Here is a 14918-nt window from a genome sequence, read left to right on the forward strand (position 1 = left end):
CTAGAGAAATTTCACTGTTATAGATTTTGGGAGTAGGAAAAAGTCTTGTCTAGAGAAATTTCACTTGTTATGAGTTTGTAGAAAGTTGTCAAATGAACGTTTTCATGAGTTGCAAGACCGAAAAAAAGTCTGTCTAGAGAAATTTCACTGTTTTCATAGAGTTTTTTGACGACTAGGTTTCTTACCTACTCGCTGTTCTTCACTGTTTTTACATACGGGAATCTCTATCTCTCGGTTTTCGAGGATAGCAACTTATGCATTTTACTCAGATTTTTGCGTCATTTGTTCAAGCAAAAATAATGTTTAGGTAGAAAGGTTAGAGTTCCTCACCGTGTTTTTTTCACCTAAATTTTCACCTCTTTTTTCTTCACAACCGTTTTACATGCGTAAAGCGTCTATTTTAACAGTATTTCAGCAACTTCTGTCAAAATTTATAGCTTATCTATCTCATTCTACTTCAAACGTTTTCTTTACCTTTTCATGGAGCACCATTACATATTTCCTAACTTTTCAATATTTCTGTTTCAGCAGCTCTCATATCGTTAACACACACAACCTTGACTCTATTGACTGTACTCCATAATCTTTTAGTTATTTATAGTTCTTCCTAATCTTATTATTCTTCTGTATGAAGTCCTTCGGTTCTGAACGCGATGCTAAAGTAAGTCCTCTACTGCAACGTTCTGAGTCGAATAAACCAGTATGTTTATGAAGTTATATCCAGACAACTGGGTTAACCATAACGCAGAAACCTATTGGTATAAAGGACTTTTGTCTAAAGATATGGCTGTAGGTCCATAGAATCTGCTACCGATATTATCATAAGCTCCAAGTGATTTCTTTGTCAAAATTTTCTGGTTTGAAGCATTTCTTAACCCAGTCGTTTGTTTTCTTTGCCAGATTTGGAGATATTAAGTCTGACAAAGAATATTGTTGTATTCTTTGGAGTATCTCTTACGTGTAAATCAACCTTATTCTAACCACTTTGGTGTCATTGTCTATCATTTTAACTGTTTCAAACTAACAGTGTTTTGTCATATATGTTCTTACATACAAAATAAAATAATATTTTTTATAAAAAAACTAACTTATTTTTTGCTGTCTTAAGGAAATTCCACGATTTTCATATGAGATTTGGCGATACGTTTCTTAACCTACTCGCGGTTCTTCACGATTTCTATGCAGAGTTGGGGCGACTAAGTTTTTTTACCTACTCGCTGTTCTTCAACGATTTTCATAGAGTCGGGCGACAGCGGGGGTTTTTTTCCTACTCGCAATCTCTTTTACGATTTCGTACGGAATCTCTTCTCTCGTGAAACCGAGGGAGGAAGCAATCTTATCATTTATCCTGCATTTTTGTGCTGAATTCAGCAAAAATATATTTTAGGGTAGAAGGTTAGATCTAACCTCTTTTCTCACCTCTTTTCTACCCTCTTGAATTTTCATGATTTCATCGTACATGTTTTGTCATGATTTCATCGTACATGTTTTGTCATTGATTCATCGTAGCATGTTTTGTCAAACATCTGAACGTAAATGTTTTGTCAAGACTTCTTCATCGTAATGAGCGTAAATCAGACAAAAATATATTTTAGGGTAGAAGGTTAGATCTAACCTCTTTTCTAACCTCTTTTCTACCCCAGTTATTTTATAAGCGTTTTACATATGGTAAACGTTATTTTTTAAATTTTGTGAAAACTCAAACGGTTTGACACAAGCCCTAAAATTATTTTACTCAGAATTTTGTTGCTGAATTCAGTAAAAAATAATGTTTAGGGTAGAAGGTTAGATCTAACCTCTTTTCTAACCTGTTTTCTACCCCAGTTATTTTATAAGCGTTTTACATGGTAAACGTTATGAATTCGTGAGACTCTAAACAGTTTGTAGCTTCTATTTCTTCGCTGAGATATCGAATGTTTTAACTATGCCGAAGTTTCTTTATACTTCTTCTTGACGTCAGATAGAAGGAAATCGTCAGCAGTTGGATAGTTTTTGTCAGAAAATGCTAACATGTCCATTTTATCTTCTGTCTGGTTTTTTCTGCTTCTTTCTTTAAATCTGCATAGTCGTTTCTCATTCTTTCTATCTCTTTGACGTCAGTTAGTTATATTTTCTAATTGCTTGCCTTACATTTGAACATTGCGGGTTCATTTTTGCGGTTATCATTCTGAAACTTACCTGCTAGAACAACTAAGGCGTCATGGTTTTCTTTAAAGTCTGAAGCAAGTTTGCTGGTTTTATCTGTTCGTCTCCATACTCTTACCTCTTCTGTCTTTATCTCTTATCTGGCCATTACACATTTTGCAGCTAATGAACAAGTTGTCGTAGAGGTTTAAATTCTTCAGATTGGTAAAGGTCAGAAAACATTCTTTATTATACCATGTCGCAATTCTGTCATAACTTTATGGTTGCAATGAAATCTAGAAACTCATAGTTTTACTTACGAATGAACTTCTTTTTATTTCTACTGAGTCAGTTGCTTTGACTTCTATTTCATCGAATTCAGGAATAGCGAGTTTTTGTTGCTGAATTTCAGGCAATTTGGGTAAATTGGCTCAATAATTTCCTGATTTCTAAAGATACTGCTTCATTTCCTTCATCTTTCGCCACGTACAGTCTAAATTACATGTTAACAGTTCTGCTTTATATTCCTGGATTTCTGTTTCGAAAGTATATCTGAAGAAGGAATGAAGCTTTTCATCTCTACTAACATAGATGTTGGATTCATAACTAAAGAGTTTGGTGAAGTTGTTGTTTGAAGTGTTGTAGAACCTATTGTTGAAATCATGTCTTTTATACAAAATAAAAAAATAAAAAAAAATAAAACTAACTTTATTTTTTATTTCGGGAAAATTCATGAAAATTCAAGAGGTTAGAAAAGAGGTTAGAAAACAGGTTAGATCGCACCTCTTCACCTAAATTATATTTTTGGGTCCTTTACACTCATTACGATGAAGTCTTGACAAAACATGTACGAAGAAGTCATGAAAATTCAAGAGGTTAGAAAAGAGGGTAGAAAGGAGGTTAGATCTAACCTTCTACCCTAAATTATATTTTTGGGGTCCTTTACACTCATTACGAAGAAGTCTTGACAAAACATTTACGTTCATGTTTGACAAAACATTTACGAAGAAGTCATGAAAATTCAAGAGGTTAGAAAACAGGTTAGAAAACAGGTTAGATCTAACCTTCTACCCTAAATTATATTTTTGGGTCCTTTACACTCATTACGAAGAAGTCTTGACAAAACATTTACGAAGAAGTCATGACAAAACATGTACGATGAAATCATGACAAAACATTTACGAAGAAGTCATGAAAATTCAAGAGGGTAGAAAACAGGTTAGAAAAGAGGTTAGATCTAACCTTCTACCCTAAATTATATTTTTGGGTCCTTTACACTCATTACGAAGAAGTCTTGACAAAACATTTACGAAGAAGTCATGACAAAACATGTACGATGAAATCATGACAAATCATTCATGAAAATTCATGAAAATTCAAGAGGGTAGAAAACAGGTTAGAAAAGAGGTTAGATCTAACCTTCTACCCTAAACTTTATTTTTCGGTCGCGGGAACAACTTTCTCTCAATAGGAGGCTGTAGCATACTCTTTGCGTAAAGCGGTTCAGACGCTTCTTCGAACTCCTCGTGTCTCTCTTCGATTGGATTAAGAATTGAGATTCTGGGGGTGGTGTGATACGTCGGACATTGGTGCTGAAACCAGTACAAATATTGTCTTGAAACAGTACAAATATTGTTCTGAAACAGTACAAATTATTGTTCTGAAACAGTACAAATATTGTTCTGAAACAGTACAAAATATTGTTCTGAAACCAGTACAATATTTGTTCTGAAACAGTACAAATATTTGTTCTGAAACAGTACAAATATTGTTCTGAAACAGAAAATTTTTCTCACAAATTGAGAGCTTTTACGGGAAATTTGTTCTGAAACAGTACAAATATTGTTCTGAAACAGTACAAATATTGTTCTGAAACAGTACAAATATTTTCTGATAACAGTACAAATATTGTTCTGAAACAGAAAATTTTTTTCTCACAAATTGAGAGCTTTTTACGGGAAATTTGTTCTGAAACAGTACAAATATTGTTCTGAAGCAGTGCAAGTATTGTTCTGAAACAGTACAAATATTGTTCTGAAACAGTACAAGTCTTGTTCTGAAACAGTACAAACAAGTAACCTTACAAATGTAAACTTATATCGTTCTATTTTCTTCACTAGGGTCTAACACCAAAGTAACCTTACAAATGTAAACTTATATCGTTCTATTTTCTTCACTAGGGTCTAACACCAAAGTAACCTATGTACATGAAATTTCAACTGCATAAAAGGAAAAAACCTGCGCGAATCGGGATTTGAACCGAGGTCTTCGACGCCTTTAACGAGGTAGCCCATACCACTGAGCTATGAGCCGCTTACATATTCACAAAAATAAATTGTTTTCATGAGTTTTCTACGATGTTAGAAAAAATGTTATTTTCATAATATTCTTCACATTCATACTTTTTCAGCACTTTTCCGTAGTTATATATGAAAGACAATTCGAGATAAAAGTCATAGTACAATGGAATAATATGTTGCACACCATTTGTTGTGAACCAAACTTGAAAGTCAGAGAAACTGTTTACTAGGGGGTTCGTAGAATTTAGAAGCAAAGTCATAAAAGTCCTTACCAATACATAGAAAACTATTGTTGCTTGAACTGAAACTTGCATGACACATAACATTTTGAGGGTCAAACACGTTTCTATATATAACTGTCAAATTTGCTGGTGGATATATATATTATAAATGGACCATCGTGGTAATGTTCGTTCTGGTTTAGTAACCGAAGAAATTGTCCCAAACTTATATCTTACTATAAATAAACTGTGTCTCTTGGGGTTAATTTCAATGAAACGGTGGAGTTCATCTTGTCATATTCTAGTTTCGATAGTATGATTTAGTAAGAGTAATTTTTCTTGAAATTCCCAATAATATTTGTTCATTGAGTTTGAAAGTCATTTAGAGTTTTCTCAAGACTTTCGTCTGAACGAACTGTAAAGATTCTCATTTCGTCAAATTGTCTATTAGACCATCAGAACCTTTATACTGCCCATGAAAATATACTGCGAACATAAATGCGTTAGTTCTTTTTGAAAACAAAACTCTTCTAAATCCTATTGCCTTTGCATCTGAAGGACTTTGAAGCCAACGAATTGGATAGTCAAACCTGTATACTCGGATGAAATTTCTTCATCTGATATTGTCCTACCAGCATTGTAAAGATATAGTCTAACGGTTTTGTATCTACTACTTTTGTTCTTTGTTTTCAACCTGAAGCATTTAATATATGTAAAAATATATTGTTTTAAAATATGTATGCCATTTCATATTTCTCATCTAACAAACAAGTTTCCCAACGGTCTTCTCCAACAAACTCAGCGTACATTTCAAATAAAATAAAAAAATGTCACTTTTTTTAAAATAAATTTTTACTTCATGCAATGTTCACTAACATCGAAAGGCATGTCCATAAGACGTTCTCTTCTAACCTCTCTAGTCTGTTTGGATAATTTGCACGTGCTGTTTCCAAATCCATTTCGTAGCGAAGACCAGCCAGTTTGTCATAGACTTTTATGGTCTTCCCTTCCTATATTTAAATTCTTCGAAACTCTCCAACCATATCTTTGCAACTCTGCTTTTATTCTAGCAGACTTTCTATCCATATCTATATGGGGCATTTTTATAAAAATAAAAAAATGTTTTTTTCTTTACTTAACATAACCACCTGCTGCCCATAAGTCTTTGACGCCAACCATACCAGCTAATGAAGTTGACTTGGTTTAGTTTCCAAACTAAACTTTGGTTTGGTTTATCTTCAGTTTTTGGATTTCTTCTATCGGTTTTTCGTCACTTTTTGGTTCCTCTGACTTACCTCACCTGCAGGAACATGTTGTGTCGTCAACATCTTCATAAATATCATATGCATTGTTTTTGTTTTCCTTTCAACTTTTTGTGTTTGTTGTAAAGTTTAGAATATTTCGACTCTAAGTCAATGAGATGTTCTATAATTGAACTGTTGGTCAGTTGAAGTAAACTTTTCCATCTGTTGTCTCGAAAGCTCCTTCAGACTTCAATATTTTATTTGTGAGAGTCTGTTTCTTTTTGAGATACTAGCCGTTCCATTTCTATGAAAAGTGACTTTATAGTTAGGGTTTGTATTTCCAGACCTGGCACTTTCTATTATTGAATTTTTCTCTTCATCTGTAAGTTCTTTGACAGGTTTTGACAATGGTTCTGAACTTTTTGTTTGTGTGTCAAATCTACCGTTTCAACTTCTTCGTCATTTCATCTCAGTAAAAAATTTTAGTTTGGTTTGTTTTTCAACTGGTTGTTGTTGTTTTTTAAGTCGGTCTAAAAACTTCCTGAGGTATAGGAAGAACACTTGACAAACACGTTGTGTAACTGCTGGAAGTCGACAAATCCATCTTGAACCCATTTGTCTCAATGCTGTATTGTTCATTTCATCTCAATAAAAAACTTTACATTCCCCACGTTTGAGGCGGTTGAGGTTGGTTATTGTTTACCCACTGTTGTGCATGGATAATCCTCTGTTAAAGAATCTTTCACCTTGGTCCATATAGTGTCCTGCTTGGTTATAGTAGTCATTTGCTTTGTTATAATAGTTTCCTGTTGTCTGGAAAACATTGTCCATCATCCTTGAACTTTTCCTCTTGTTTCAGGATTTGGAATAAGATTTGCTGCACTCTCGGCTACATCCCAACCTTTCTGTACAGTTTGTATAATAGGTTGTGCTTTCTCTTTAAGTATACCTAATGTACTCAAAATCTTCCTTCCAACACTAAATACACCTCTGGCTATTGATTCCACTACTGCGGGCAAAAATCTGGATGCAACTCCTGCTAATGCGGCCAAATAAGACCATTTCTTATGGTTAAAAAAGACGAATCCAAACAAGGACCCCTATGTTTCTAAGGCAACAAAAAAGCACTCATGATAAAAATCTTAGTTCAACACAAATGCTTGGTTTATGGATATCTTGGAAAACATTCCGAGGTATAAGAGAAAGTGGACCACCATACTGGCTAATATTTGTCGGTCAAAACACAATGATACTTTGAAGCCATACCATTATGGTCCAAAATATTTTAGATGTGAAAACTGCTTTGACAATATTCGTTGACAAATACCATCCAACAAAACTGACATCTGACTGTGAAAGTTCTTTCAAATCAGATGATGTAAAAAACTATCTGCGTCAAAAAATGTAAACCAATATTTCATTGTCGACCAAAAAACTTCTGCTTTTGTGTCATTGAGGCTTATTGATGGTGTTGTATAAAAATGTTAAGAGACTTAAACCAACCACAAGGTGGTGAAGCAATGAAATGTCATATGACGACAATATTAGACACTTCTCCATGGCAAAGATGAGACAAGTTTTAAAATATTTACAATAGCCGTAAACAAACAAAAAGGTTTGGGAAACCACTCCCCGAAGAAATGAAAAACAACCCTGACTTAGAGAAAGACTATATATTTAATAATTTAGTCAAAAGAGACAAACAAGAAAGAATGCCGGGCTTCAAACTTCAGAAAGGTGACAAAGTAAAAATAGAAATACCTAAACGCGACCCATATGAAAATACTATTGACTATGACAACAATGGGAACTCGACAGGTACTCACATTCGTGTTCGTAAAAATAGAAGAAAGTATACAAGAGAATATTATGAAGTTTTAGGCAAACATGGCAAAATGTACACACTGCAAGCAGAAGATAAAACTACTATTGTCAGACCTCGTTTCAAACTTGTCAAAGTTCAAGGTGGTATACTTTCAAAGACAGTTCCTAACAAATATAAGACAACTCCTGACCAATATGCTAAAGAAGTTGAAAATGACGACTAAGCAATTCTATACCATGCGTAAACTGTCATGTAAGGTGGCATATATTCTTTACTTTGTCCCGTTGTTTGCGTATATCCTGAAACGAAATGTGTATGGTTTCCTTCTCCCTGAGTGTCATCCCAGTAACAATTTATAGCAAACTTAACGTCGTCTTTAACATCATATCCTTGACCTTTTGTCATTCCTGACCAATCCCAATATCTATGCTTATGCCAACCTGCTTGAGATGTACTTAAATCTATGTAGTGACTGTGTGCAGGTAAATTTTCACCTGAAATCGTTTTACTTCCACCTGTTTCCTTTGAAGAGTTTGCACAATACAAAAACCTGTCGACTATTTGTTCCCATGCACCAACACCAAACATTACTTGAGGAACCTCTTGCTTCCATAGATGTATAAATAGAACCTACTGGGTTCATTAAATCAAACATATGAGATATTATAGGATTGTCTCTTTTGAACTTAAAATATAGTGCAACTATTTCAGGTTTCTTCTGGTTTGTGTCAGAATATTTTTTATAATATAATCTTATGTTTTCAGGGTAGGTAAAATCTTGACTATAATATTTATTTCTGTCATCTTCATAATAGTATACTATTCTCGTTTTTTTTATTGCATTATATCTTTTATATCTATAATATTCTAAATATAATGTTTGCTTTTTTGGGTCTACATGTGCGTCAACACCATAGTCATAATAATATGGTGCTGGAGCTGGGTTAGGTAATGTCATATCTGTCATTTCATAAACTCTTAAATATTTCTTTTGTTCGTCTCCATATAAGTTTAAGTAGCAGTTGTTGTCTAATGGAACTTTAACTTGTGTACCATCATTCTTTATATAGCCTACATACATTTCATTGTTATTTTTCGGAATGAGTTTATACCGTATACCATTTTTTAAGGAGTGTACAAACTCCCATCTAAAATATTTTTTTCTTCATTGACAGAAAAGTCACCAACAATAGTTTTCAATATTTTTCGTTGTTCCTATCAAACTTTGGTATTTCATTGACATATGTTTTATCTGCTTTCTTTTCAAGGCTAACGTTTAAGTCTGTTATTTCAGAAGATGTATGTGTATGTCCAACGTCACTTTTCCTGTTTAAGGTTTCTTGTAAGTTTGTAATATTTGCAATGGTATGTGTATGTCCAACGTCACTTTTACTGTTTAAGGTTTCTTGTAAGTTTGTAATATTTGCAATGGTATGTGTATGTCCAACGGCACTTTTACTGTTTAAGGTTTCTTGTAAGTCTGTTATTTCAGATATAGAATGTGTATGAGTCTTTTTAGAATATTCGTTTTCAGCTCTTGTCACTTCACTTGACATTTTATTGTCAACATATGTTTTGTCTGCTAGTTCAGGATGAGTATGTTCTTTCGTTGCATATGTTGCATCTGCTCTGTCATGTTCTTCTTGAACTTTTTCAATGACATATTCTTTGTCAGCTTTGTTGTCAATATCTGCTTTCAAAAGAAGTTCAGATATAGGTTTCTCGTTTAAAGTTCCTTTTGTTGGATTTATACAGACAGTATGGTTCTTATTGTCTTGAAACAGAAACTCATCTGTCATTGGGTTTAATGTCAGTTTTAAGTTTCCTTCTTTCAATGACTCAGATATCTTAGAATAGTTTGAAAAGTTTGTTGTGTTCTTATTTAGAGCTTGTATAATGAGTTGTCGGTTGTGTTGTATTTCTCTCATAGACGCTGTTTCATTTGACATTTTTATTCTAGAAAATATGCTTCCAATAGAAAAAGAAAATTCAAGAGTTGCTACAACTAAACCATTAGATGAACTTTTTACTAATGTCGGTCAAAAGTTTGAGACAGAGACCGTAAAGCATGAAGGCTATCGTTTTGACTACCCATTAAGATGGTTAAGAGACCCATCTGTCACAAAAGCTATTGGCTTTCGTAGAATGAAGTTTGTGTCTGTAGAAGATAAAAGTTTTCCATTTATTGTAAGGTTTCATATAGATTATATATCTGAAGGGAAACGAAAAATGTGGGAAGAAATTGAGCTAATACAAGTTGACCTTTCATCTTCTCTACAGACTGCGTTAAAAATATAGAAGATAAAATAAATTCATGTTATGCAAAATATGCTGATGAATATGCAAATACCGAGAGCACACTTTATGTGAGAATTGTATATGACAAACAAAATTCACAAGTGTCATTTCAAATCTACGAAGACAATCCAAAGAAAGACGAACAAATATATACAGAATTCACTGCAATGTCATGGTATTATTTGCAAAGAATGTTTAAATCAGAAAGTCGAACTTCCTTTAGCAAATATTTACAGTCGATATGCAAGAGATGAACCATATTTATTTAAAGATGTTTTCGACCCAGCTGCTATTATTGTTCATGCTTCATTTTCTGGCGCCCAAAACTCTTTCTTATGCTTGGCAAATGACTTTTACGAAAAACCTACAAAGTTATACGAACCACCAAGTGGAAGTATTTCAGACTTTCAAGTATGGTTTACTACAGATGGAAGAAAAAGAATAATTCCATTATACCATGCGTTTTACTTAGAACTTAGTTTCATATATAACTACTATCGAACGGTAAAAATATAATTTTTTAATACGGTTGAGGTGTTGGATTTGGTTGCCAACTAGACTGTGGTGCAGGTTCAGGCTGTTGTATAACAGGAGCTTGTTCTTCTGGTTCAGGGTCTTTAGGTATAATACCAACAAACTGACCTACTCTTTTACCAATATTTTTGACCCGTTCCAAATTCCTCTTCCTACGGTTTTTATTCCATTCCATATACCTCTTCCAACATTTCGAAAGAAGTTTCCAATACTACTGAAGAAACCCATTTTACTATATGTAAAAATCTAATGTCCGCCTAGTCTCTTACGTTTCCTGTTGAGTTCCATAGCATTCTTTAACTGGAGCTCATACATTCTGTTTCTCCTCTGGTAGAAACATATTCTGGGTCAACTCCTGTGTTCGCGTCATCTGCATAAAGTTGTTTATATCCCACTTCAGGGTTTGTATAAAACTCTTTCCATCTCATATTTGCATACCATGGTGGCAAACCTAACGCAGCGTCATTTGACATGGCAGTTTGCATTTGTACATCTGTTGGCACTTGACCATAGTTTGCCATTGCAGTTTGTATTCTAACTTCATTTGGAATATTCTCTGGGTTTGGTTGTCCAGGTTGCTGTGCATTCGCTAAGTTCTGTGCGTCCATTTAATATTAGATAAAATATCTCTTACGAGTACATATACTGAACATTTGCAGGCATTGGTTCATCTTCATATTCTCTGTACTTTTCTGCCACGTCAAATAAATAAATGACACAATGGAAAAAACCTAAAACAAGTAGTCCGATTTCAAACCACATTTACTTACTAATAAATTTCTTTGTTATGACACTTTCTCCAGTTTATAGGAACCTCTCTCATATTCTATCTTGTCATATATAAACTCATAGTCATGTATGTCCTCTAACCATCTCATAACGGTTTCCAAACCACTTTTATCGGATGTAAAGTAAAGCATGGATGGTTATGTAAACGTCTAAAGTTTCTAAAGAGTCTCTCAAAGTCCAGTCTACTTGGTATTGAAAATCCATGTGTTATAGAACGGCGGGTCCACTATAAAGAAAACATTTTCCTTGTCTTTATATTTTTCATACAAATCTGTCCAATGACATCTCACAAACTCTATACCCTCAATATATTTTTCTATGTCCTCTTTGAAAACATTTGTATAGTTAAGATATAAAACTTTTGACATAAGTGTTTCAATGTCATGAACTCTTATAGCACCACTATATAATAGTCTAGCAGATATACTATCCCAGTCTATATATTCTGCTTTTTTCAAAACTCTCTCACAATATTTTTGTTATCTAATGGTATACGTTCCATCTTACCTATAGGTATCTTTTCTTTTAACTCTTTCAATATGTTGTTTGTGTCTGGAATATGTTTGAGACGGTCCATATAGTTGTCGAAGTCATTGCATATAATCTTTGAGTCTGGGAATATTATATGGCACAAATGGGATATATAGAAACTTCCACCGAACAAATCTACAAATGTTAGACCATTCGGTAGTTTCTTAAGTTCTCTCAATATAATATCTTTACATCTACTCTTATTTCCAAAGAACGGTAACGGTGGTTTTGTAAAATTCATTTATATATAATAATAAAAATGTTTTTCCCTGAAAAGTGACAGAAAAGTGACAAAACATGAAAACATATATAATTTGTGAAAAGCGACACATTATATAATGTTTTCGACCCAGAAGAAGGCTTCTTCCCAGAAGCAATGGAGGAAGAAGAAGAGTCCTCCGAATAAAAACTTCATTTATACTAAACATCAACATCAGGGCTAGAAGGCACGAAGTGCCTGGAAGCCCCACTACCCTTTTTTTTTTTTTTTTTAATGATTAGTGTAGTTGTAATATAATAAATAATTTTCGATCCTTTTATTTGGAAAATGGTTAAAATTTTGGAAATTTCAGAGAAATATAGAGCAAAACATAATGTTTGTAGAAACCTGATAGTTAGAAATAATACATCCATATATGATGAACCGAAGTGCATAAAAATATGTGTTAATGAACAGTACATGATTGATAAAATCAAATTACTAATCATTGTGATAATACAAAAAACAACACACTTATCTCGATTTTTGCAATAGAGAAAATTTGTTTGTCTTAATGTTAACGTTAGTATATATGAATAAGGGATTGTTATCAATATAGAGATAATTAAAAATATATAACTCAGATAGAAATCGCATTCTGGAAAATTAGTAAAGCTGCATTTAGTGTTAACTATACCAGCAATTAATATACTTACTCCGATCTGACTCATTCTTAATGCGCAGATTTAATTATAAAAAATGAATGAATTCTGATTCAACTTTTTCGAGGATGTTTTATTGTCGTCTGGAAAAAGTGACAAAATTATTATTGTCGTCTAAAAAGGTGACAAATTATTATTGTCGTCTGGAAAAGTGACAAAATTATTATTGTCGTCTAAAAAGGTGACAAATTATTATTGTCGTCTGGAAAAGTGACAAAATTATTATTGTCGTCTAAAAAGGTGACAAATTATTATTGTCGTCTGGAAAAAGTGACAAAATTATTATTGTCGTCTAAAAAGGTGACAAATTATTATTGTCGTCTGGAAAAGTGACAAAATTATCATTGTCGTCTAAAAAATAGATTTTTCAAGCATGTTTCGGTACCTAAATAAAGGAAGAACATCAATTCCATCTATGTATATAGTATGCAAACACGCATGATATATGGAGTAGCTCTTTATCTGGCTAAAAATCCTATTATTTGAAAATTCGCATTGTCGTCTAAAACCGCCAGACGACAATAATAATACCCCAACTTTTTCTGATATCATTCAAAATTTTAAATAATATTTGAGCAAATTTGATGATTTTCATACTCTTATTTTTGCTTTCATTATTAAAATTACAATCAAAAGATGATCAGAAGCTAAAAGATATCTTAGATGAATTTCGCAAACTCCGAATTGAAGTTGAAGAACTAAGAAACATCATTGGAGAGAATTCTATTCCTGATAACTCTCAGGCTGGTTGTTTACCTGACAAGCATAGACCAGTGGGTGACACATGTATGTAGAAAAGAAGCTAGGGGAGATAATAATTTAAATAAAAAAATTAGTTACTTTTTTAATAAACTTTTTAATAAGTAATTTCAATACTTATATGATTTCATTGTGATTTGAAATAGTTTATTTGTTTGATTCAAAGTGAAGTGCTGCGAAAAACATATCGAATGGATAGCAAAGCTGTCGCTATAAAAAATATTTGTTAATCATTCCTTTGCAAATAATTATTAAAATCTTTGCATTTGAATATAATAAAGCAATAAGTTCGTTGCTATACTTGTGTTAATAGCTTTTTTGAATAACATAGGTAATCATAAATCTTTAAAAAGTTTCGGATAATCAATGTTTATTTCTCGTGTACCTTTTGGTAATCGAGCTAATTAAGAATTGAATTATCAACTTCATATATATTACCAAATATAAATTAAAATGAAACTAAATCGATATCAATTAATGATCAATATTTTTATCAATTTGTTTTGAAAATGGATGATAAAATAACTCATTCTATCTAAACTACCATTTTCAAATAGCATACGAATAATTTATATCAATGATTTTGTATTTCTTGATGCATGTATAATAATTATTCAAAAAGAAATTGAACAATAATTTTAATCATATCCTTGCGTATCTATGGCAAATTTCAATTGTATTATCTAAATTGAAACAGATATATTGATCATGTTTTCTGAGCTTTTCTCTATTTTGAGTTAAATCTTTCTTCACTGAAAGAATATTCAGGAGAGAAAGCGGAATAACATGCATAATGCCAAAGATTCACCTGCAAGATTCGATGATAAATATATTGAATCCAATATACTGTATGGATTCAAACCCGTCCTGAAATAAAAAAAAGTTGCCTAGTATAAATAACAATAATTAATCGGTCTTGATTAAACTTTCAATGTAGTAAAATGTGATCGTGTAAGTTTGGGTAATTATAATTTTAAATGTGAAAAATTCAAACACATTTTTCTTGAATGAATTGTATGTTGTTACATCTCTAAATGGAAATGGTAATATCGGAATTTATGGTATTTTCTGAACTTTTTTCTGATTCTTGATTATCATCTGTTTGACCTGACAGAATATTTAAGATTGCAAGAGGAATAAGATTCATTAATCCAAAATAAAATGATGAATATGCCCAAAGAAAATAGAAATATTTTGATTTGTATTTTGGGAAATCATCAATATATTGAGTAGATTTAAATATATAATAATATTTAGATCTCCAGTAAATAGAGCCATAAATATAGAACTGAATGATGTATAGAAATAATGGAATTGGCATCAAAAATAATGTAATGTTAAGCGTATTTCTACGTTCTGGTTCAATAAAATT

At 32.5% G+C, this 14918-nt stretch overlaps 1 pseudogene across 1 annotated transcript, besides 1 other annotated feature; it reads right to left on the minus strand.

The window, feature by feature from the left end:
* Window positions 1-9228: part of a mobile genetic element that runs on past the window's edge.
* On the minus strand, window positions 1830-2788 carry TVAGG3_0938610 (annotated as a pseudogene). The gene has a single exon. A coding segment is annotated over exon 1 (959 nt).
* Window positions 9229-14918: the final 5690 nt, after the last annotated feature.

The sequence above is a fragment of the Trichomonas vaginalis genome, chromosome I (assembly GCF_026262505.1).
Source record: "Trichomonas vaginalis G3 chromosome I, whole genome shotgun sequence".
In the NCBI taxonomy this organism is placed as follows: domain Eukaryota; phylum Parabasalia; order Trichomonadida; family Trichomonadidae; genus Trichomonas; species Trichomonas vaginalis.